Source organism: Patagioenas fasciata, chromosome 3 (genome assembly GCF_037038585.1).
Source record: "Patagioenas fasciata isolate bPatFas1 chromosome 3, bPatFas1.hap1, whole genome shotgun sequence".
NCBI classification, from domain to species: Eukaryota; Metazoa; Chordata; class Aves; order Columbiformes; family Columbidae; genus Patagioenas; species Patagioenas fasciata.
In genome coordinates this window covers 39,805,362-39,831,243 of record NC_092522.1, presented here as the reverse complement: position 1 = coordinate 39,831,243, position 25,882 = coordinate 39,805,362, and the positions used below count along the sequence as shown (strand labels likewise).

The following is a 25,882-nucleotide window of genomic DNA, read 5'->3' as shown; positions in this document are numbered from 1 at the left end:
TTTAATATTATCAACAGATAATACAAATATATTTTAAATTTCTCAGTTGCATTTTGACAGAAATTCTGAATATCCTGCCAAAAAAAAAAAAGGTGGTGGTGAAAATGAGTATTATTTTACATTTTAGTTACACCTCTTTTAAGAATTAATCAATTTTATTTGGGAAAATCTATGTACATGTAATGCACATCTATTCCTTGGAACATGAAGAAATTTGTTACTGTGCAAGTTCCTGACTATATTTTCATACAAAATCATAATTATGTTGCTACACACAAAGAGTAAGAAAGTAAAATAATTTTCAGATAAAACAAAATAAATTTTATCCTTTACACTACAGTCATTTTCAGAACAGTCATCTTTCCATATAAAGAATTTGCCCTCTGCTGTGATGGCTTTCTGGTTTACGACTTGATTACCTTCACGTTTCATTAGCACCTCTGAGAGAATAATTTTATCACTTCAACTGTTTTCTGTAATTTTGAAGGAGCAGGACGGCATGAGCCTTTTTTCTCCTCTTCAAATGTACACACGTGATGCAAGCAAAGACCTCAGAAATGCTGGCACAGAATTATGTTCCTGTAAGTATCAGTACAGGTGCTGAAATAAGTACAGGCACAGACCAAAGTCAGGTCCTTACCTCCTCTTCAGCCTAAGCCAATTCAACTGCACATTTGGGTCCGAAACACCTTTGGGCATGCACAACCCCACTGGGCAGCCTGTTCCAGTGCTCTGTCACCCTCACTGTGAAGAAGTTTCTTCTCATGTTCTTCTCCTTTGTACCTTCCAATCTGTACCCATTGCCCCTTGTCTTACCATTGGTTGTCACCAAAAAGAGCCAGGCTCCATCCTCGTGACACTCACCCTTTATAGATTTGTAAACATTAATATGGTCACTCCTCAGTCTCCTCCAAGCTAAAGAGCCCCAGCTCCCTCAGCCTTTCCTCATAAGGGAGATGCTCCACTCCCTTAATCATCTTTGTTGCCCTGCACTGGACCCTCTCCAGCAGCTCCCTGTCCTTCTTGAACTGAGAGGCCCAGAACTGGACACAATATTCCAGATTCCGCGGGGCCCGGGAAAGACGCCGGCTCCACCCGCCCAGCCGCAGGGGGCGCTGCTTGGGGCGGGGCGCAGAGCTCCCGCCCCCCGCAGGTGGGGTTCGTGCTGAGGCGCACGCCCCCTCCCTCTCGTCTGCTCCACTCCCCGCCCCCCGCGCTCTGACAGGCCCCCGCGCGGGGTGCGCCCTCGGGCTGCTGCCGCGCTTGCGCGCCGCCGCGTCCTCCCGGCGTGCTCGGCGACAGTGTCATGGCGGCTCCCTGCGGCCGGTTCCTGCACATGGGTTGAGGGGACGCCGGTAGCTCCTGTCAGCGCAGGGGTCGTGGGCGGCGGTGGGGAGCGGGACGCGGGAACATGCTGGTCCTGGAGCGTGCCCTGCTGAGGGGCTTCCTCAGCGCGTCGGAGGCCCTGGAGTGGAAGCAGGGCGAAGTCGCGGCGGCAGGTAAGGGTAGGCGCGCGGCCGTGGTCGTTCGTGGGTGTCCGGAACCACCAGCATCTCCGCCAGCCCTGGGCCGAGCCGGGCGGCGGCTGGCGGTGCCTTTCGCCCACCCGCCCGCTCCGGGGTCGGTCGTGTTCCCCCCTTCCTCCCGTTCTTCTCTTGCCGGGCTCCGGGGTCTTCTGCCGGCGCGGCGGGGCGGGGAGGCTGGTTGGGGTCGTCGGTCCAGAGGGGGCGAGCAGCGCTGCCGGCGGGGCTGAGGCGGATCCTGCGGCCGGGATGCGCTCGGGAGGCTTTTAGTCACGGTTCTACCGTTCCCCTGTCTCGTGGCCCACGAGTGAAAGAGTACCTGTTTGCATTGAGCGGTGACAAGAAGCTTGCTTTTGTAGCAAAACATGAGGAGAAAAAGTCTGGCATGAACTACCGTTTTTATCCTTATTATATTTAGTGATAGTTGCTTGAAGGAACAACGGAAAGTAGTCTCTTGAGGGGCCTGATTAGGTTGCTACTGACCCAGCTTTCATGCAGGGGAATGCAGTAGCTTTTAACATGTAATACTTGTAATGGGAAGGCACTTCCACATTTCAGACAGGCTAGAAATACAGTTGTGGTCAAGGCATGTGCCATGTTGTTTAAAACACATAGACGTTGTAGCATACTGAGAGACTCCTTTACTCTTACCCAAACACTGAATTTTGGAAAAGAGCTGCACAGTTACTCAGCTCTGTTTCTTTCTGTTACTTCTTATTTAACCTTAATCATTTTATTTGTATGTTAGGTGATGTGGCTGACATCTGTCAAATCTGTCATGTTTTCGCTGAGAGTTGTGTATGCTGTTTGTAGTGTGGGTTGTGTTGTTGTTGTGGGGTGTTTTTGTGTGTGTGTGTTTGGGGTTTTTTGTTTGTTTTTGTTTTGTTTGAGGTGGGTTGTGGATTTTGTTTGGTTCTGGGGTTTGGTTTGTTTTGTTTGTTGGTGTTTGTTTTTTTTTTTTTAGTAGTGTAGTGCTATAAGGCGTGGGGAAGACTGTTGTTGAAGACAGGTATCTTGCAGTAGAGATAGAAAATGATGGGTTCTTGGTGATTCTTAGTCATCGTTTACATGGGCCCTTCCTATTGATGATTCTGAAACGAAATTTAAAGACTGTGACCTTGAATTTGTATCATGTCTTATAAGAAGCTAAACACAGAATCAAAAGCAGATTTTATGTGCTTACAGTTATGGTACAGTGTTCCTGGAGCTAGAAAACCTCAGTATTTTTCATTATTACCCTTACAGCCACTAACTTTTCTACAAACTACAGTATCTCCTATCTGATCAACTATAAACCAATATAAAGAAGTTGTCATTTGATGAAAAGAAGTATCCCCAAAGCATAGACTGGAAAAAGCTTCTTGTTATATCTGTTCTATGTGAGAGTGTGATGTCAGCAGGGCTGTAGAACCATTACTATTCTTTTGCGTTTGCTCTCCCAGGTACAGCTTCATGTTTTTTAAATCATCTAGCACAAATGATCTCTTAAATCATTTGGTTGATCATTGTAAGTAAACTGTGCCCGACAGCCTGGTCCAGAGATATTAGGATGAGTGTATCACCCATTCCAAGTCATCTGTTGCTGCAGTTGAAGTTGGTTCTGTGCTCAGTCTTCCCATGTGTTTGACATTTAGAATACTTGTTTTAGCTGGAAGAGCCTGGGATTGGTATTTGATTCATTTCCTTGTGCAGCTGCTGCTTTTGTGGATCTGTCCTTGTGCTAGCATGAAGTTGGCTAGCTCAGGTACTAATACTACTGTAGCTGTGGTAACACTGAGTGCACAGTGGATTCACAGATTAAGACACCCATCCTATGCAGAGCTCTGCATTTCCTCAGCTGCACCGCTACTAGCATCTGCATCAGCTATCATAGTTTAAAACAAGTTAGTACATCCACGTGAGTTGTAGCCACAGCTGTAGTGTAGATAGATACTGATTTTGCTCAAGAAGGTTTTAACATGATGAAGTTGTTCTAATAGCTGCTGGATTGATTGCACTGTAGCATATCTGAAGAAAAAAGGGAAGATACCTTTTGTGAACAAAGTTGTTGCCTGGGTCAATAACTTAGTGGATTTGAAGCTTCTTAAGAATTAAATGAATAGCAGCACTTCATGACTTGAAAGACTTCACTGGAGAAACTTTCATTGATCCAAATCCACCTAGGTAGTTACTCCTAAGAACCTGACTCCATATGCAGACTTCTCATTAAGATAGTAGACTTATTATAGGAAAATAATTCTTCTATAAAGATAAAATCATATTGCCCATGCTTTCTGAATATTCTAAGCATTTAAAGGAAGAACTGAGTAGTTTCTGCAGTTTTACAATAGAATTTATTCACTGAACTCTTGCATGTATTGGACCATTTTTATTTGTTTTGTTTTCCCTAAAAGGGTTCTCTAGTCTGTGAAATGGACTTATCTATAGGATTTCACTGTAACACACTCATGTAAAATGTTTTGAGGGAAGAAAACCCTGTTGTGATAATTGAAGTTATCTTCAGTAACTGTAGTGTACATATTTGAAAGGCCATTGATGTATCTCTGCTGGAATTTCAGTGCAAGTTTGTGTTTTACATTCATCTGGCAGTTTACATTTCACAGTAACATTAATAGAAGTTTTGTAAAATTTATTTTAAATAAAGTGATTGCTGCTGCTACTGCTGTTCTTTGGTTTCAGTGCAGCTGCATTTTTCGTGCAACATAAATGAAGATTCTTTCATTGAAAGTGGAGTGGTGTATGTTTTGTTTGGAATAGCTCTTGTAAGACAAAATTGTTTCATTCAAAGTTGACACTGATTTTTTTTTTTTTTCTAGAAAGTGGATCATTATTGCAGTTGATTTTTGATGGAAAATATGAGGCAATATTTTCAAATTCAACCATCCAGAATGTTTTCAGTGCATCTTCTGAGACAGAGGAGAACATCAACAGTTACTTGGAGAAACAAATTCTGACATACCTGGACTGTTCTGCAGAGGCTGATAATGTGGAAAGGTAGAGATTATTATTAATTATATGAAAGGTTAACAGAGGCCATGCTTGCTTTATACAAAAGGCATTTTTAAACATTTTATAATATGTGACAGGGCCTCCAAAATTCTGAGAGAAAAGCAGAAAACAGATTTCTCAGGTTGTTCCACCAACTCCTCTGGGGCATCTAGTCATTATCATTGCTTCTTTTGCTGGATAGTATTGTGATATGAGGGTTGGTTGAAAACACTAGCGTTATTTACAGTGGTTACCTCTGAATCTGCTGGCATAAAGAAGCCAACAAATGTAAATTCAGGTCGCCATTTATCATCAAACAATTTGTTAACATTTTTCTTTCTAAAACGTTGTATTACATTTATGTGAGTACTTGAAGTGCTGTGTAATGTTACTGTCTGAGCAACACCTGCATTTCTAAGCCTCATTCGTAGTAAGGTGGTTCTACTCTTCCTAGTGTAAAAGGAGTAAGGTATTACTCCTGGATGCTATTCATTGGTCAGTTATCTTCTTCAGAAGACTTTCTCTGACAGAATCTCTCTAATTGTGCTGTGTATGGTAATTTTTGCTGTTAAGGAGTATGACATCAGTGTCTACAGTTTTCTACATAAATAATGAACAGACTGAAATCTGTCACAATAGGCATAGTAGAAGCAGAAAACCGTATAGGTGTATGTGTATATATATTTATTTTAAAAAGTGAGGGTGGGAAAAAGGTTTTGCTGAAAGAAGACCTAAAGATAAAGACAAAGTAAGAGGAAGGTAACATACTGCCAATAAATGTGGTTGAGTACAAAGGCATGTATTTTGGTATGACTGGCATAAAAACAAGAGTGTTTTCTAGAATACCAGAGAGAAACAAATAGTTGGCATCTCTAAAATATTGAGCTGAGTTTGTTAGTGATGATAGTATGTCAAAAGCTTATCTTCTAATGTGGTACATAATACAGTGTTCTGTTTTCTGAGCTGGAATGTTCAGAGCTTGTTCCTGTGTGGTGTTGTTGCGAGGTGTTTGGGTTTTGTTTGTTTGTTTGCTTTTCTATTTGTTTGGTTTTTTCTTCTTTGTTGTGCTGTTGCTGTTAAATATTAGCTGGACTTTAAATGGTGACATAGCCTAGAGAAATTTTTCACTTTTGCTAAATTCTGTCATCTTGGAATAGTTTATCCTGAATAATGTGGCAAAGAAGGAAGGATTGGTCAGGATTTGAAAAAGACCCAGTCGTGATTTTAATTGTTACTTGAAATATGTGTTGCTGCATTTATGAAGCATTCAGCTTCTTAAAATAATAATAATAATCTATATCATGTGCTCAGTAGTACTTAATGCATATCCTGTTGTGGTGATGTGTCCTCTTCCCTTGCTCCCCCTGGAAGCTTTTATTGGCCTACATGCCATTTACAGGACTCCGCTGCTGCTGCTTCCTACTGCAGACAGCAAAGCAATTTGTTCCTCAGGTGATCATAATACAGCTCTTTGGTCTTTGAGGTTTCTCTTGTTCTCTCTGCAGCTCCAGGCAGCGTTAGAAGCCCCCTTGCCAGAAGGTATGAAGGCAGATTTGCAATATTTAGCCATTCAGAAGCAGACAGGGGTTTTTCTGCCTGAAATTACAGCCTGGAGGTTAATTCAAAATGAAAGCGTGTAGTCTTCAAAATGGATCAGTGTCTGCCAGAAACATATTTTGTTTGTAGCAATCAAGTGAATTTTTCAAGCTCGATTAGTAAAAATATAAGCAGCTTTGAATGATATTAGTGCTGAAGTAAGTTTTGCCTCTCTTTTGGTAGAAAAACGTCTACTGAAAGATCATTTCCTATTTTAGGTAGGCACTGCTTATAGCTCTTAAATCTATACTATGTTTGTTTGTCTCCAGTGACTTTCTAGGTTAAAATGTGTTACATGGTTATTTTTCCTACCTGCAGGCCCTATGCCCGCCTTATGGAAGGAATTAATGCAACTTTTGCACTCTGAACTTCCATTGCCTATGGTGAAAATAGTTTTGTCTTTTTTTGTTTGCTTGTTTTAATCGTGGGAAGGTAATTTTCATTTTCTGCTGACTGCTTCAAAGGAAGTGCAGAAATCCTCTAAGTTCTAGCTCAGAAAATTTAGTAAGACACTGGTTTTCTTGTGACTTTTAGTAGACGAACTTAGTTCAAATATATGCTATTTTTCCTGAACTGAATGTTGTAATTCTGGAGATTAAAAAACTGAATGGGACTTGAATTCAATCAGAAACAGAAAGTTGGGTAATGTTAATCTTATTCTTTTAGCACAATATAATCGTGGTACAAAGTATGGTTTTGTAATAGTGTTAAAAGAACTCCTAAGAAGTTGTTTTTCTGAAGCTAAAACTGAGCAGCTTGAGGGCAAAACAGCTCAAAATTTGGATTGAGACTATAATTTCTTTGGACGCAGCCTGTAACGTTGTCCACTTTCAGATCCATGGTCCTGCACGGGAAATATTTAACAGTATTTTAAATTTTGCTGCAACTTTTTCTGTTGTTGTAACAGCTTCCCTTCTTTCCCTGCGCTAGACATTTTTTTACTATGGCATTTTTAACCTTTATGGCTTAAAAATAAAGTTGCAAAGCATTCCTTACAATAAACTTATTGAATAGGAGAATTTTTTTACTTTTTTTTTTCCTGCTATTGCTACTTCAGTGTTTAACAGTTATCATCACAAAATATAGCTTCATAGCTGTATTTTAAATCAACAAATTGTAGAGGATGAAGCAATAGTATATGTGTTAACTGTGTAGTGGGGACATGCTTTTTTAGTTTTTCCTGAGCAACGTGTGAAGGAGATGCATTCATTGCATGACATACAGTTTGATTCTAAAGACTGGAAGGAAATCTTTTCAGAGAGCTTGTTTCAAAAGAGCTTGAAGGTCTCTTATTATATTTGATTCCAAAACCTAAAGGAACAAGGAAATGAGCATGAACACTTGTTTTAATTGACTGTGTATTTCCTACTTTTACCTTATTCAGCATATAAATGAATACCAAACTTTACACAACAAATTCATACAATAAAGCTTGTTATGGCTTCCCAGCTTAAACACCGCATGGTATTTGTGGTATTTCTCTTGGGTTATCTGATGATTGGTCAGCTGGTATGCTATACATATTGAAAAGCAGAAATGAAGACAGTCTTACAGTTTCTGCAGCTTGCTTTGATGCGTATGAATTGAAAAAAATAACTGCAGTATCCAATTTTGCTTTGACTTCTATTCTGTAATTTCTGGCTTTACTAAAAAGACTCTCCTTTGTCCCCCAACAAAACCTGTAACCTAATCTCATCTTAAGCATAGCCTGGCTATTGAGTATTTTCTCACTCTTAAATTTTGTTTATAAATTCTAGCATTATATGCAAATCCATAATTTTTTAAAATGCGAATGCTTTAGTCTTTAGTTTGAATTTGAGCAAGTTTAGGTATAGCAGTATTACAGTGGAGTGCATATAAGGATCTGATTTTACATAATGGATCACAATATTATTGGGCTTGATGTGAATAGTGTCTAAAAAAGAAAAAGGCAGCAAAACACCCATTTGCATAGAGGAAAGAAGAACAAGACAGATGGTTACAGAAATAGGTCTAAGGAAATATGAGAAATAAATAAAATTCCATAGTTTGCCACAGTAAGTGAGACACTAGCAGCAGCCCCTCTGTTGCTTTTTCAGGCAGCACAGAAGGGCCTTTACCAGGCATTCTTTGGACAGTGAGCATTTGCGGGTCTGTATTGTTAGTGCGAAGGACAGTCAGAGATACAAGGAAGTTTTTCTTGGAAAAAAATAGGGGATAGGCATATGGGGCTAGCATTTGCAGAGATGAGAGCTTGGAATTGACTTTCTGATTAAAAAATGGGTGATAAAAACACTGAAACTTGTTCATGGATCTGAAAATTGGGAAAAAATAAATTGGTGATGACACATTAGCCTGTGGAAAGACAGGAATTGTGCTCAAGTAATGGAGTTGGTTATCAATTGTTTCAGAGGCCTTCTGCATGGATATCACTCTGTCAAGACTTAAAGCGAGATAGATGTCAGTAATGTTAGAATAAATAAGTAAAAAATATTAGCAGAAATAACAGTGTAAATGATAAAAGAACGACAATGAGTCTGCAAAAGACTGAAGTGCATCTGTCAAATCGCAATGCAGATGGTTGATACTGTGTGTAATCTTTCAGAAGCTTTGAAGTATAATATATTACAGGAGAATAATTAGAAAATGTATGTCTATGTGATTGTTTTGTTGTAATAGTAAGAATTTAGTGTATAGTAATTTAGTGCTTTGTGTTCTTGAGTTATTGGGAAGTTAAATGGTAATCTTAGATGTTCAAATAATATTTGCTGGTAGACAGTTCCTGGCTGAATAATGTCAGCTACTAGCTGTTGTCTTGTTTGACAAGAACTCTTTATACTAGTCCTTGTTCTCTAATTCTTCTGAAGGCTATTATTTTTTTTTTTTCCCGAATCCAGTGTTCCCCACCCCTGCTTTCCCATTGTTCTACGTATTTTGTCAAATTCTTTCCCACTAGTCGTTTGTTTGTGTGTGGCTTTTCTATTTGACTTTGATTTTATTAGGGGTTGTATAACAATTTATCCTTTTGTTTCCATTTGGAGGACTCTAGCATCTTTAAGTCTTTGTTTTACGGAAGAAAAAAAAGATTAGTTTTTTTCAATTCAGTTATGTTCCTTAACATACCAATTTTTATATGAAAGCAGCACAATTAAAATATTAAATTTTTGTAGGCAGGAGGTATGTTATATATGTGACAAGGCCCCTGATGGCACATGACTAATTATAACAATAAGGTTCTAAGTCATTAATGTATCGTAAAACAAAACAGAAGTTCATGGAAATCTCCAAAAAGTCTATACCTGTTAAACTGACTGAGCGATTGTGCCCTGTGTTCTGCAGACCACACAGGCTATTTGTTACTGTAGGTGCATAGATAAATAATATCGTAGTGATATTAGATGAGTTTAGTCTTGTAAATAAGGAAAATTTTTCCATACTTAGTTTCAGAAATGAAACAAAGTCTCATAATTCCGTCTTTGAATAAAATATTATGATCTAAATTAAAAAACATAATTGAGATACTTTGGCAGCAAACGTTATCTGAACCGATTTCGAAGTGATAGTTTTGCACTTTTTTGATGTTAATTATATTATTATCAGAGGGAGTGAAAATAAACAGCTGTGTTGCAACAAAAATAAAAATGCATTTTGGAACATATGCTAATGCAATATGTTTTCTCTGAAAATGCTGAGGATTAGATGTAGCATAAGAAAATATAACAACTGTGCAATAGGTAAATATCAGATAATCTGCATCCTATCCCAATCTCCTGATCTGTGATAGATACAGCCTAAAATTTTGAAACATATTAATCAACTCTACTTCACAAATGTTTGTCATTAATTACAACCATTATAAACAAACCTATTTCCAAGCCTTTTAGTTCCCTGTGTGCATTCTTGACTGCTACATTCATTGTATTTTCCTAACAAGTGACTCTTTTTTTTAAGGCTGATGAGTTTGAATTAGCACAAAAATTAATCAAATCTTGTAACCCAAATTATAAATGTAATATGTGGCTAATTGATTTTCTTATCCATATTGCAGGCAAAGGCTGATGTTTCTACTTGGTGTGGGCAGTTTGCAGCTCTTTGTTCAAAGCAATTGGACTGGGCCTCCTGTTCAGTTGAAGCTTCAGGACTTCTTGCCACCTGCATTTTTACAGAAATTCTCTGAGGTATACTTGGATTTTAATAAGCTGTCCTTTTATCATCACTGTTTTCCACAAATAACTATTACACACAGATATGTCAGGGAAGGCACATCTGTGAGGCACGGTGCTAGAATGAATTGCCTTGATTGTTGATCCTATTGGCTGCTATTGCAAGCATCTTCAGCTGTAGCAGTTTTATAAGCAGTGTCCTAAACTCTCTTTCTCTACTTCTGAGGTTTCCAGCTGGAGGTGTTGCTTCTGAATGGGGAAGATACACTTATTATATGGGAGCATTTACTTGAAGGACAGTTGCAGCCAAAAGCTTTTTATTTATTTATGCAGGGATGTGTTCTTAGCTGGGTCAAAGCAAGATGTTTATAAATGGCTTAGAAATTTTCCCTGCTTAAGGTAAGGTGTATATTTTTGCAAGCAGCAGAATATCTGGTAGATACTAAGAGAGCAGTAGATTTGGATGCTCAGTATCCTGTTAGGCTCATGGACAATGCCAAGTGGATTGTAGTAGTATTAGTACAAATATGCTAACTCAAATAGGGGTTTTGGAAGAGAAGGGAAATGTAGGAGATGAAACTGAGAGCTGTCAATTTTATTTATTTTGGCCTCTTTTTATGTAAATAATTAATCTACACCATAACTTCTATGTAGTGAGATTCATGTGTTGTTCCTCATGGCAGCATCACACTTCATCTCATGACTTTTCTGCACTTGTGGTTCAGCAGAGCTTCCTGAGTGTTTGTCTCTTGGAACTAATGCTATGGCAAAATACTGATTCCTGCAGTGTGTCAAGGAAGAACATATCACTAGTCTCTGCAAATGCTAAATCTACACGAGTTTGAGTTTAGAGTTTCACTGTGAATGACGTATGGACCATGAATGATGTAAATGCCATGAACTGTCGAATGAGGGGAAGTTTGAGTATATGAAACATTTCACATAAAACCATCGGATCTGTGTTGCATTATTGTGGCATGTTTTTGCAAGAATTCCATAATTCATAAAGTCCTGCCCTAGGTTCCTTTGCAAGCTTGTATTTCTAAGCAACTAATTCAGATACAGCATCTCTTCTGTCTTTTAAAACAGATGTTTATCAGCTTGGTTTCTGTTTTGGAGCTGACATGGTGTGTGTATAGGCTTATTTTTTGCTTGGTTTTTTTGATACTAAAAATTCAAGTCTCGCCTTCTGATGACTAAATAAGTAACAGTGGAAGCCAAGTGTACTAAACCTTCTATGGTGTGAAGTGAGTTAGCAGAATTTTTAAAGTATGCTATTTCTGAGGGGGAAAAATAATTCAGTTTGCCTTTATATATAATAAAAAAAAAAATACAAATTTGTTTCTTCCATTCTCCTTATAATTTGTTTATCATCTTTAAGATTAAACTATTAAAATATTCTTATATTTTGTGGGTTCCTTTTACTGAAGAACTCTAATGTTTTATGTTAGTGTAGATGTGCAGGCTGCAGTCTACCACAGAGACTGCAGCTCAAGGTGATAGTCATAGAATTGCTGTCATTGACAGAGTTCACAGACCTGTAAAACACAATGTTCATAGTTTCTATTAACCATCCTATTTATTGTCTGTCTTAACGGATGGACGAGATACTAATTGCCTCTAAAATGAGGGAATACGTGTTTCCTGTTTAGCTTCTGTTATGTTTTTGCTGTGGCTCTGAATGTAATGCATTGAAGTTGTTTGCTTACACAGAGTGGTTTTCCAGAAACTAAATTGGTAACAGATTATGAAGGAAAACAGACTTGAGCATACTTGATTTCTAATGAGTACTGCATCGGACTTTACTATTGCTGCAAGGTTTAGCTATTCAGACATTTAGGCAGAAGTTTACCTTTATTTATATTACTGTTATCTATATTATCTTCATCTGAAATATTAGTATTTTTTTTCCCCAAGAGCACTGAGCTGAAATATAATATCCAGTTCTCTTCTTTTTTAAAACATTTTAATTCAAAAGCTTTTGTGTGTTTTGAGTTATCTTTATGTACTTTTCTTTCCAAGGATTCTTAGTGTATAAATACTGTGTAAAAATGAACATCTCGATAAACTGACATTTTTGTGCTTCCTTTAATCCAGTTTTCCTCTCTTGCACACACAGATATTCAGAAAAATGGGTTAAAATCTAGCTCTTTCTCCATCTGTTGTAATCTTCCATATTCTGTCATCAAGACTGATACAATCCCTTTTTAAATAGACCTTCAATTTTTCAAGTTTTCAGACTAAAATGATGTTTTTTCCATGTCAAAGTTAAAAAATTATTCCTTCATATTTCTTTTAGCCTGCTCTAAGTAATATCACTAATTTTCAGCCTTACAATGTCTCATTTATTTAAGGAATATTTTCAAAACTCTTATTCTTATTTTCAGAACACTTTACTGTATTAGTCTTAACTTTATGTTCTCAGGCTATGTAACTGCTGCAGTTTCTATGCTTTGAAAGTTTCATGTCTGGGTCAGTGGTGTAGTTTCATTTCTGCTCCCAGCTAACTTCATTAATTTCTTATGAGTGCATTAAGACTGCATGAGACTATAATTAATTTCAGTGAGGAACAAATAAAATAGCCTCTTTGAGAGGAGTTGCTGGTAGGGGCCTCTTGGATGTCTTCCATGAACAATATTCATGAGTATATGTACATTATTTCCTATCCCCTAAATCGATTCCAGCCTTCATTGTAAATTTCAGTTACATTTGTGTACTCTATTACAATTTCTTTTTATGTCCTGCAGAACTGGCTTGTGCTTTAGTTCCATAATTTCTAAACAGAAAATCAGCTAGCATTTTAGTTATTAGGTGTCTTTCAGTTTTGCAAAGTAATTTTGAGACTTTACTACACCAGTTAATAGTCTGACTGATACTACCTTGAGTTTTTTAGTAAGTGAATCATGATAAAAGAAAATTTGAAAGGTACTGGATTTCAATAAAAATGGATTAGCAGTTTTGGCTTTGAACGTGCTGTGATTAGACTAGAATATTTTTAATGAACTAAGTCCTTATAATAACTGGGATATAGCAATAGCCTCCTTATGTCTTAGAGAACTGTCACTGTCTCCTTGCATGTAAAGGAGTAAAAGGGACAGAACTGTTGGATCATATTTATTTTGCCTTAAGTTTTGGAGTTTCTGCATATTAGCTCATACAATTGAGTTTAGTATTTTCAGTAGAGGAACGGGACAAAACTGTGTGGAAGGACTAACTGAGACCACCAATGACAGTAAGAATGTTGTTAGGACAAGCTCCTTTAATTTTTTGTTGTCTGATTTCATATTCCAAGTAGGATATGTTTGGTAACAGTGAGAAGCTCCATCTGGGAGAAGATCCCAATGTGTTAATTGATAATACATGTAAATAACTGGTAAGAATCCTCCAAATACATATATCAACAGCTGCTGCTGGCATTTTTGTAACTTGCAGGTTGATTCCAAATAATGAGCTTTGGAAATAATTTGAATAACTATTTTTCAATATACTTGTATTGCTGCTGCTTTTATGCATTATTTGATCCTTTTACTGGAAGAGACTGCAATATTACCACACTTTTATTGATATTTACAGACACATTCATAGTTCATATTAAAAACACCAATGTACTATGTAGTGCTACTGTCTCAAATGTAGTATGATTCCTTAGCCTTGTTAATTCAGTCTGTTAAGAATTCCTTTTTCCAGACCCAAATGCTTGGATGCCATTAACATAAACTATCCAGAAAGAAGAGTGAGGTGAATTTTAGGCTGACTGATGAGTTGTTTGAACACTGCTGACCAGCAAGATATAGGCTTTGAAGATTTTGCAAATTTCTCCTTCTTGTGGGGAATATGAGGATGGATGATAAAAGCTAAATGTGGAGGCAGTCTTGTAAGCAGAGGTAATCTGCTAAAGTAGCCAAGAGTCTTGCTCTACGTTCCCTTGCTATGAATATAGAAAAGGGATTCTTAATGCAGCCACTTGGAAAATACTCCCTTAAAAATGGAGCAAAATTACTCTCATGTGGAATATGAACATGTGCATTCATAATTAACTATTTCTACATGTATTACTCTCAGGGAAGGCCTGCTTATGCTAGCTCACCTTTATTCCCTTTAGTCTGCAACTCAGCTCTGTATGGGCTACCTGTTGCTGGTTTGGATTGTGAAACTGGAGGCAACCTCCACTGTAATCTTATCTCCTTTGCAGAAAGTTGGAGAGAAGCAGTTACAGACAAAACCAATTTTTCCATCCCCTAAAGTCTGAAGGGTGAATTTTGTTCAAAGGACCAAATCTTTGGCTGGTAACTTCATTACATTCTCCCTTATTCTGGAAGATGTATCATCTTAGCTTTGCCAAATGACAAATTGTTGTGTAGTAGTCTTTGTTTAAAATCTGAGAAGCCCAGCAGTAGGTAGCCACATACAGACATGTTCCTTAGTTGATAGATTTTTGTTCACCCCTCTTCCATTTTTTTCAGTCAAGTCTTCCCAAGCCTTTTTCTACCTCTGTGTATGTCTGCACTTGCCTTTTTAAGATTTAGGGGAAGGATCCTCAAGACTGAGAATGAGCTGATGAAATGTTAGGAAGGCCAGTTCACAGCAGTCCCTGATACAAAAGTAAAAGCATACCGAATGCTCAGTTTGCTTCTAGTCATTACTAAGAAAAGAACATGGAGCCCCTAAACTCAAATTTTAATACTCTGTATTCTCAGAGCTGTTCAACATGAATGGTAGAAGTTTTTTTTTCTGGTTATTGTCGTAATTACTCAAGTGGTAACTGTTGTGCTGGGAAATATTTTTGAAATACTGTGAAAACTGATAGAGCCAAGAGTACTGTCCAGCTTGCAGTTGATTAACGGCTTTAGTAGCACTTAACAGTAGCCATTAAATTACTGTTTGGAAGTTGAATACCTAACCAGCTGTGTTTCAGAGATCAAAAAATACGTGTTTAGAGTGAACTGAGCTTCATTTGTCTGTATTTAGTCCAGAGGTGGTCAAGTGGAACTACCTTCAGGTCCAATAGAAACTAGATGGTTACCTCAGAGATTTCTCAGCATATGTTCATAAACTAATTATCTAGTATATGTTTCTGTACTTTAAGAAAATTATTTCTGGGTAAAAGAATTACACATTTTGATGGCAAGTCTGGTGAAGAATGGAAAGACTGAACAATCTAACCCAGGTTTACTAGGTCAGGAACATTGTGCTAGCAAGTTTTGGGTTGTGGCCATTTTGAGATATGTGAAATTTTTGAGTAGGTTTGACACTTTGAATATTTAAGTGTTTAAACACAAGAAGACAAGCTCAAAAATTCTTTTTACTCTTAGTCAGTGTTTTATGGATTTTTGTGCACTTGATTCCCAACTTTTCAGCCCTTGAAGCTGTAAAAGCTTTAATGTTTAAGCTGTTCTCTTACCTTAAAGGCTACCTTAGGGTAGTAAATTCTGTTATGATTCTGCACTGATAATGTGGTCTTAGAGCAAGAGCTAGAAGAATGAATATTGGATTTAGGCTTTCTCAGCTAAAAGAAAATGATGTCTGCTTTCCTGCATGAGATTCACTTCATGGAAAAGAACATGGATTTGTTAACATAGAAGATAGCAGTTCTTTTTCTCTGAGATTTGGTGGCCTACTGTCAAGGCTGTGACATGTCATTATCCTTCTCTTCTTCTCCACCCCCAGCCTCATTAAATCCACCTTGAATCCTTTGTTCAGTTTTGGGCCCCTCACTATGAGAAAGACATTGAGGTGCTGGAGAGAGTTCAGAGAAGGGAAATGAAGCTGGTGAGGGGCCTGGAGCACAAGTCTGATGAGGAGCAGCTGAGGGAACTGGGGCTGTTTAGCCTGGAGAAAAGGAGGCTGAGGGGAGACCTTATCGCTGTCTGCAACTACCTGAAAGGAGGTTGTAGCATGGAGAGTGTTGGTCTTTTCTCCCAAGTAGCAAGTGATAGGACAAGAGGAGATGGCCTCAAGTTGCACCAGGGGAGGTTTAGACTGGATATTAGGAAAACATTTATTCACAGAAAGGGTTGTCAGGCATTGGAACAGGCTGCCCAGGGAAGTGGTGGAGTCACCATCCCTGGAGGTGTTTAAAAGCTGTTTAGATGAGGTTCTTAGGGACAAGGTTTAGTGCTAGAGTTAGGTTATGGTTGTACTCAATGATACTGAGTGTCTTTTCCAACCAAAATGATTTTATGGTTCTGTTCCTTGTAATGTTACATTAGCTGGACTGAGCTCTCCAGTGAAAGGACTTGAAATGTGAATTTGAGAATAAATGTTTGCTGCAGTGTTTAAACAAGTGCCAATTACTCTAGCAGAGGAAGGCTTTTCTAGAAAATGGTTCTTTAACAAAGCTTATGGCTTCTTTGCTTTCCCACTGAGTGTTTTAAGTGTGGTCTGCTTCAATTATAGAAACAAAAAAGCAGATGAGAAAAAAGTTTACATTAAACTGAAAGTTATAGTAAGTGTCCTGTTCTATGTGTTTGTGTTTTAAAAATGAATCTTAGAAGTACTGAATGATGACTTTTCTTCCCTGAATCACAGTAGAGATGTTGGTAAGGCTGTTCCTTTCTGAATCACTAGAGGTGGGAGGGATCTGATGCACTTCCACTTGACAGTTGCTTTCCTTTATTCTCAAGTGGTTTGTCAGACAGTTGTAAACTTTGTTTTCCACGGGGGGATTGAAATGACTGCAGTGATATCGTGCAAGAATTCCACTTTGAGTAAATAATTGAAGTCCCAAGTTATTGTCTAAAAGTATCTTCAATGTTAATTCAAGGTAAATAGCTACCAAACCTAAACAAATTGGAAAAAAAAGCCTGAAGATTATTCTGTCATTAAAAAGTGAACTAGGGGAATAATGTGGCTTAAGAACTTTTTCTTCAGTGTAACCTGTTGTTAAAGGTATTGAAAAGAGTTTTAAATAACTGAGGAATTACATTATTCATGTAGTTTTAAAAGCAGGAATGTGATTCAAATAGCTTTTATCCTGGTTGTGTAGACTGAATAAGAATCTTTCTCAGACAAGTGTCTTCAATGCAAGCTGTCATTTAACCTTCCCTTCTTTTTCCCTTCCATTCCTTTCTCTTGCCCCTTTCATAACAGCTGAAAACGAAAGCCTTACTTTTTTTTTAGTTTGCAAAGGAAAGCTACCGTATGAGAACCAGGAATAAACTGACGAACTGGCATCTGCCTGAGTCTGAAGATAAAATGCTCGAATGCTTTCATTGCATTAAAAGGGAGAGAAGAATATGTGACTGTCAGATGATAATCACCACTGAGAGACAGATCTCTGGAGAGCCACCTCAAGCCCATTAAGTAAAAGAATTACTGTAGGGGACATCATACAAGAAAGCATCCAAAGCAGAGAGAGGTTTTTGTTTATTTGACAAAGGGGAGAATGGCTCTAATATTGCTGCCCTGATGCCACTCGGACAGGAAATTCACTCTGGGGAAAGGTAGATAACGTGTTGACATCACTAGAGGAATATCTAGTGTATTTGAGCGCTGTAGGATTAATTTAATTAACAAATTATTTCTGTGAGGACAAATTGAATAGCATGGATTTACCAAAAGCTTTTCTCCTTAGGTCATAGGAAGGATTGTATTACTGGAATGTTTTGGGGAATAGTGTTGACTTGACATACATGTTTCAAGTGGGAGGAAATTGGAGTTTTTCAGGTCATGTTGATACATTGTATCAGAACAGCAAGGAATAGGGCGGAATTCACCATGACTTAGTAAAAGGTTGAGGCTCATGGAGACAGTAATTGTTATGTTTGTTTGTTTAATGTTTTGAGCAGACATTTTCCTTAAATACATTAATAGTTCTTCCTTATTCTATATTACATGATTTGTTTCTAAACTCACTTGTGTTTCCTTGTCATTTTTTTTCATTCTTCTTTTAGCCAAAAATGTTGCATGCAGCTATTTTGAAGGTGCTGGTTCTGGATGGTGAATCAGTCTATACCTTGACTTCTCATCCTGTTTTGCTGCTTATAGCCAGGATAATCCTTGTGAATTCAAGACACAAACTTGCATCTCTTCAGGTAAGAAATGTGGCTAATAATTATGAGTGCCAGCTACTCACTAATCTTTCATTTTTCATATCCTATTGAATCAGTATAACTTCCATGTCTTTTTTTCTGTAGCTCTGAGGTTTTTCCCTCTAAGAAACAGTTTAGACAAAGTGATTATTTCTCACTGTCTTCCCAAAAAGAGAAGAAAGTTGCCTTAATTACCTGGAAGAATTAGAAAATTTAGTAGGAAGCAGCTTTTTTAAAAGATACGTACTTCCTGACGTTATTTTAAGGGGGATAGGGGGGATTGCCCTATAACACAGCATACCTATTCTATGTCCTCTTTAATGAGCTTTGGGATACTGTTAACCGTTACTGTATGAATTCTAAGCTATGAGTTCTAGATGCCAAGGAAGTCCCCTCTTTTGTTTTTCATTGTCCTCTGCCTCTGCTGCAGGCATGTGTGTGGAGGCTACCTTAATTCTATGTTGTGCTTGTACATCAAAAACAAGAAGATATGATGAACCTTTTCTCAAGAGAGTTTTTATCTCTACTTCCTTTGTAGTTTAGCAGCAGGCTGGTTGGTAGCAGGCTTTTCTGGAACTGGGGGACTTCTAACAGCAGCAGCTTGTCTTTATTGCATTCCAGTTGAACAGATTTTGGCTGGAGATCAAAATGCCACATGGTCCCTCTTTATGCTTGGCTGACAACATCCATTCCCAGCTGGGTCTTTGTACGAGTGATGAATTAAACTGTGTGGGAGATGTTGGCTGTACTGCATTTCTGGAAGCCAAGCTCTTCCATCGTTTTCCCTGTTATTCACAGATGAGTGCTGTTGAATTTCAGCATTTGGGTCAGTCAGGGAGGCAGAAAATGTACCTGGTATAGAGAATTCCCTTGTTGCCTCCCCTTGGACTGACATAAGGGGGGGGCTTTCTTGTACCTTGTGAAGGTTTGATTACTTGTCGCTGCATCAAGCTTGGATAGTGGTTCAAAAGCAGCAACTGATAAAAACTTCTTTCACCAGCAGGTCAGTGCAGCAAGTGAAGCTTGTGATTCTTTCTTGTCTCAGTTTGATTCAAAGGAAGTCTCTTAGTATCTTTGATTGGTTAGATCAGAGCTAACAAATTTAAAACAGGGTAAAATACTCTGAAATAGATTATGTGAAGCCCTGTTTTATTAAAAAATGCTGGTGTACATGGAAGGTTAAATGCTTAAAGTAACAAAAAAATTATTAACTTGGCTCCCAAATGACTTGTGTTGCTGACACAGTGTTGTACAGAGCTCAGCTGGCTTATCTGAAACTTCATAAATATGTTCTCTCTGATTGTAACATTTCTGAGTGGCAGGCGTCAGGCCTTAGGAAATTGTATCATTAAACTGGATGCTCCGTTCTGTGGGAAAGTGAATACTTTGTTATATCAAGCTAAACTGAAGTAATCTGAAACTTCGTATTTGAATTGTCTTTAGATTTCCAAATAAATGTTGAAATATTGGTATTTGATGGTTTTCACAAAGTCTATTGTTTATGTGCTTTTACTCCATCCAGCTTGATATCAAAAGGCATTTCACTGCTTTTTGAAATAGATACTGTTATTCTTTTTGATGGTTCCTTTCTAGGGACATTACAGTCAACTGCATGTGATTGGATTAGATGTTTTTACTTGAATACTACACAGCCCTTAGGTCAGTCTGATGTAAGCATACTGTATAAAAAGTGTAGGTGCCTCTCAGAAGCACGCAAGCATCTGTTTCATAGAAAATGACTGATGTGCTAACAGTAGCAGAATAAGTAGTAATCATCAGAGCCTGTGTAGAGTTATGCCCTATGTTCACAGGTGATAATCTTGAGTATAATTTTGATAATAGATTATTTTATTGTCAACTCTCTTTTCCATGCGTTTCTACCTGGTGCACCTAGGAGAGGGATAAGATATGCCGGGGAACTTAGGTTTTGTGTACATGGCTTTCTAAAATCAGGTATTTCCTGAGCTGTGATTCAGGTCTGCTATAGAACGATTACTTAGTTCAGGTATTTGCCCTTCTGAAATTCCACATACAAACATTAATACTTTCAATTATGATTGTAAGGTGTTCTCATGAGCAGTTCTGATGATCTTCCACCTCAGCCTCCTTTCTACCTCAACCTGAAGAAATAAAAGCGCTTAAACAGAACAGGAAAAAAATGCATAGAAGGGCAACACTGGATGATCAGAAATGTAATGCATGGCCTCCATACGAAAAGTTACTAAATAGTCCAGGATTCTTCAGGCTGGAAGAGTTGCTGAAGTGTCAGATCATTGCTATTAAAATCATGAATGTGACACAAAAGAAGCTAAGTAGGGAACAGCCTCCTTAAAGCTTTTTTTTTTTTTTTGGTCTTTCTGTTACAAGAATTAGGAAGGTATGAAATCAAAGTAGCAAGTGGCTGCTTCAAAATAAGCAGACGAAAGTGTTTCTTTTGCCTTCTGTTCACAGAGTTTCTTAACAGATTGTGGTCCTAAATATTTGCAGGGTTCAAACAGCAGTGTGCTGGTTTGACTGAAAATGAGTTCATTTTCTTCAAGCAATTAGAAACCTTTCCTTTTCATAGCTACTACAGTCATTGTTTGGACATAGTTTGAGAACAAGAGATGATACCCCAGGACATAGTTAATGTTTTTAATTGCTCTGGTCTGAGAGCCAAGGATGTTCTGAATGCTCTGCCCACAGGTGTGAGGCAGCCACAAGGGGGGCATAGATGGGGCAGAGCTTGACTGACATCCAGGCTGATCAGTGAGAGTATTTCATCCCATCGGAGTCATACTTCATATTTAAGGAGAGTCTGTATCTTCTGGTGGCTCTGTCATGTTCTCAGCTCTTTGCTCTCAAAGACCTGTTCAGTGGAGTTCTGTTTGTGACTTTATTTAGATCGGCCTTTGCCATCCTGCTGTTTTGCAGAGGCCTCTGGGCTTTTCTGCCTTTTTCCTCTTTTTTTCTCTCTCTGGGTTCAGCGTTGGGACCAGGTGCTGCTTCCTGGGACTGGCTGCTCAGTGTAGATGGAGTTTGTGAGGAATTGCATTGAGTGTATTTTATTTTATATTCTGTTTCTATTATATATAGGTATTTATTAGCTGTGTATTAGTATTTATTTTTTAAACTGTGTTTATCTCAACCCAAGTTTCTCCCTTCCCTTTTGATTCTGTCCCCTATTTGGGGGGTGAGAGGGGAGTGAGTGAGTGAGTGACTATCGCTAAGTCAGGTTAAACCATGACAGGCAGCTAGAAAAATTAACAGAGGAAAAGCCCATCTAACTCTTAGAGCACTGCAGAGCTGCTTGAATACGTTCATCTTTATGCTAGCTTAGTGCTCACTTTTATATAAAAGAACTATTTTGATTTGGTTTCTATTTTTTAGAAATTAGAATAAAATAGATTACAAAATCTATATTTTAAAGCCACTTATTTTCTTTTTTTTTTAAAAAAGGAATCTATATTGTTGTTAACTCATTTGTATTTTCTTTCAGACATTATCTTGGTGGACTCTCAGATATGTGAATATTCACCAGCAGTTGTTAGAGGAGAGATCACCTGAGCTATTTACTCTTGCCCAGACCTGTATAAAACAAGGTATGTTTCTAGTTACTCTGTTTATTGGCCTACAGCATCAGTTATGAAAGATCATGGGTGAGTGGAATTTGTAGGCACAACTCTCACAACATGATGCTTATCAGGTGATTATGTAATTACAGGGAGAAGAGAGGGAGCACTTAAATCAGCATGGACTTGTATGGCCTGTGCTATTTTCCAGACTATAAGTTGAAAATGGAAACATGTGATTGTAGACAAAGGTCTTATTCCCCCAGACTTAGCACTGTTAACTTATCACAAGCTCACTTGAAGCCATTCTGTACAGTGTGCATTCCTTATTTGAGTTTATTTTATTTTGGTTTGAAAAGGGGATGTCCGTGTTCTTCTGTATCTTCATGGGGGAGAGAAACTCTTTTCCTGTTTTTTCTATCCCCACCTAAGTTTTGAGTTTTGTTACCTCTATGCATTATAGGGTTATATGCTTTACTGAAAATAAAAATTCCTTAAAATGTGACTTCCAAGATATGTTGTAAAATGTGATATTGCACTTCTCATAGCTATTGAAAAAGTGGAGTTGCATGGAGGATGTTAACTGTTCTGGAGAGGGTTATTTTGTGTAGCTTGATTGGAGGTCAGCTTTTTCAGACAAAACTGTTGTTGCTTAGTTTTGATGTGGTAAGCCTTGAATATTTGTCTTCTATGTTGTACAGTACTTGTAGAATGTATATTTTCTAAATATTTACCTAAAAAAAATTTCTGTATTATGAAACAAGTGGTGCTGATGTGCTTCATTCAGATAAATAAGGTTAAGGAGGTGTGTTTGTACCTTCATATTCCACAAAATAAATATTTAATAACCCTTTTAAATAGGGCATGAAAAACCTGCTTAATTTTTTTTTTGTATCAAGCAGACTAGAAAACTTTGTGTTGCTAGAGAAAAAAAACCTTCAAATTCAGGACAAATTATATTTTCTTTTTAAAATCTGTTGTTCTCAAGTGTAAGGTCAGCATCATCACCTGAACAGAAGACAACTGCAGCAGGTCCCTGCTGTTCTGAAGCAGCTCTTGTGTAAAACCATCCGTTTGACCCTGTGACAAAAACAGTATGGGATGCCCAAGGGCTGTTGTAAATTTGTGACATGAGTACTTCCGTGCAGCTACGTCAATATTAGTAATGATGTAAAGCTTTCCACAAGGGTCCTTTGAGTCTCAAATGCTTAAATTTATCATGTTTTGGGGTTAGCACTATGAATTATATTTAGATAGGGAGTGGTAAGACCGCTTCTCAGTGTATCACTTTAGTTCATTATAGCAGTATATATGGCTTTAGCACAAGTAATTTCATATTCAGAACATTGAGACTTGTTATGGAATATCAAGTAGTAATGTATGATTATAGACTATAACCTGGTTTTGTTTTTCTTTGAATCAAAATCTTTCAATTGGAATGCTGCATGTTCATGCAGCCTGCCTGCACATTTAGTGTCATGTAGACTTTGTTGCACTGATATCAAGACTTCAATATTTAGTGGTTCAAACTATGCTTAATAGTCAATGCAAATCTATGTTTGCATTTGTATAAAACCCTCAGTGTATTTTTGAGTGTTTTTCATAGTACCTCATAGAAAACCCCATTTTATTTACTCCTCATGTAAACAGGATTTTTGTCTTTTGGGAAACCATCAGAGTGGCATTGTACGTGCATAGAACATGAAAAGCAGGTAAAAAAATGGCAGCTGTCTCAAATCATTAACTGTGGTGGTTTTTTTATCCACTCTTTTACAAAAAACCCAAAACTTTTGTAAGAAAGGCAGATGGTTTATGGTCCTGTGGGCATTATTCTCTTTTTTAAAAGAGAATGCGTTTAATGATAAATATGGACAAAAGCATTAAAACCTTAGTTCTTAATGAGTATACAATACTTAAATGTGAGGTTAACGTTCAGCTAACTTTCTCAGTTTTGAAGTGATGTATTTGAAGGAGATTTTGTGTTAAAAGGGGGGATTAAATTGCACAAACTTTGTTTTTTAACTAGTTGCAGTCACTTCAGGGTGTTTTGTTGTTTTGTGGTTTGGGTTTTTGTTGTTGTTTTTCTTTTTTTTCTAAAGGATTAAATTGTAACCAGTTGCGTTCTTTATCCTACTTTAGTTGAAAACCATTAGAGTAATATTTTTAAATTACTAATTTGCTTTCATTAAACAATCTCTAAATTTAGACTTTGAAAATAGTTGAGCTACTAGGCAGGATTTGTAAATGCAAGTACTTACTGAACCAAAAAGCCATGCAAAAATATGTTCAGACTCATCAGCTTTCTGTATTAATTGAAAGATTTTGATGATTAGGAAGTACTCAAACCCCACCAAAACAACAACAACAACAACAAAAACCCACCAAAGCCTATAAGGTTTAAGCAATATAATCTCCTCAGACTAGAGTTAACTGCTGATCCGTAAATTCAAGAGTCAGAGAAAAATGTTTTTAAAAGATCCTTGATAATACTAGCTTTTCATATAGCAAGACTTTTTACTACTAATAAAGCACATTTGAAAAATTAAGCTGTCATGGAGGGACCCCAAAGTCAGTTTTAGGCAGACAAAGTCCAAAACAGACTGGTCAGAAAAGTACAGTCAATAAGGTGACTAGAAACAGGGTTTATACAATTAGTTAGCACTCCGGTAACATAAAATACAGGTTTGTACATCAGTTGAGGAGATTATTGGGGTGCAGCAAAATATGAATAATGGGGATCCACAGTGTGCATGCATGCACTCACAAGAAACAAAGCCAGAGCCCTCTGACTCTAGGATACTTCACTTGCCCGACCGGCAGGGACTACACTTGCCTGAGTTTGGCAAGGATTTAGATTATCACTCACCCAAACGAGGAGGGGAGGCTCTTCCAGTCCCGGGCAGTTTCCCTAGACTGCGTTCCCGTCTCAGGGGAGGAGTCATGGCTCGGCAGACCTGCAGCTCTGAGAAGGCAACACAAAGGGAACCTTCAGCGAGCACCCTGTTTTATAGTCTGATCAGATCTGGCTGTGGGCCTTCCAGAAGCTTCTCAGCTTCTCTGCACCCCCCTACTCTGGCTGTGGGCCTTCCAGAAGCTTCTTGGCTTCTCTGCGTCCCCTCTCCTCTGCTAAGGACCCTGGCCAACCGACTCAGGGGGTCTCACAAAAGAGCCATTAACTGCCCCATTGAAGGAGAGGGGGATGTGCGGCGGTCACACCAGTTCTCAGAGTGGGAAGGGGAGTGCAACTGCCACATAAGCACCTATTAAGTAACACAGCATCTATCTTAATATTGGGTAGTACTCTTAGGTAATGGAAAGCTGTGAGCTTTTAAAGAAGTCCACTACGTAAATATTTTCTGTCAAAATGAAGAAATAAAGCCCAAAACAAACAATTTCATTTAAGAATCAAGCACATGAATTTTTTTCAACTCAATAGTCTGTATTTTACAATGCAAGAATATTCGTCATTTACTGTGTTTTGACAGATAGACTTTAAATCTCTAAGAAATACGCATGTTTCTGTGTTGGATGAAAAAATATCAAGTCTTCTTTCCCAAAGATTTCAGGTATTTTCTCCTGTTCAGATGGAGAATATGATCTTTATCACTCAACAAATCAATATTATGAACAAACAAACACAACCACACACAAACAAAAAACAACGAACCAAAAAACCCCTAAAGCATCCTATGTCCCCATTCCATACTCAATCTGCTGGTGAAAGTTTCTCATTTGAAGCCTGCTAATTAGGGAGATGTCTTACCTCAATATTCTGTATTTTGAGTTCGTGTGTACTTTAGCAGATCCAGGACAGAGTTATTTATTTCCTGCAAAAGTGGTATATGTCAAATCAACTTTCCTTTAAAATATAAGTGATGATTATATTTTTGTTCTAGTAGTAATTCTAAGATACAAAACTTGAAACAATGCTTCAAATAGTTCATGTCTTTTACAGACTGTGGATTTTTTAAATGTGTGGAAATGTAAAGAACAACAGGTCTGCTTTAAGCCTAATGGACTTTCTCTCCTGGTATTTCAGTTGTATTTAAAAA

At 37.8% G+C, this 25,882-nt stretch overlaps 1 protein-coding gene and 1 long non-coding RNA gene across 2 annotated transcripts in view; one reads left to right on the top strand and one right to left on the bottom strand.

Annotated features, from left to right (window-relative positions):
* The first annotated feature begins 1,369 nt into the window (after nucleotides 1-1,369).
* Nucleotides 1,370-25,882, top strand: part of TTC27 (tetratricopeptide repeat domain 27) — a 125,901-nt gene continuing 101,388 nt past the window's right edge. Inside the window, exons 1-5 of the mRNA XM_065835803.2 lie at nucleotides 1,370-1,499; nucleotides 4,340-4,517; nucleotides 10,135-10,264; nucleotides 18,142-18,282; nucleotides 21,758-21,860. Coding sequence (XP_065691875.2) covers nucleotides 1,412-1,499; nucleotides 4,340-4,517; nucleotides 10,135-10,264; nucleotides 18,142-18,282; nucleotides 21,758-21,860 — 640 coding nt within the window. The 5' untranslated portion in view covers nucleotides 1,370-1,411. The remainder of the gene's footprint in view (nucleotides 1,500-4,339; nucleotides 4,518-10,134; nucleotides 10,265-18,141; nucleotides 18,283-21,757; nucleotides 21,861-25,882) is intronic.
* Nucleotides 1,393-24,858, bottom strand: LOC139827550 (uncharacterized). The gene is made up of 3 exons (XR_011738286.1): nucleotides 24,697-24,858; nucleotides 22,839-22,910; nucleotides 1,393-2,614 (listed from the first exon to the last, which is right to left on the bottom strand). It is a non-coding gene; the product is annotated as an uncharacterized lncRNA (long non-coding RNA).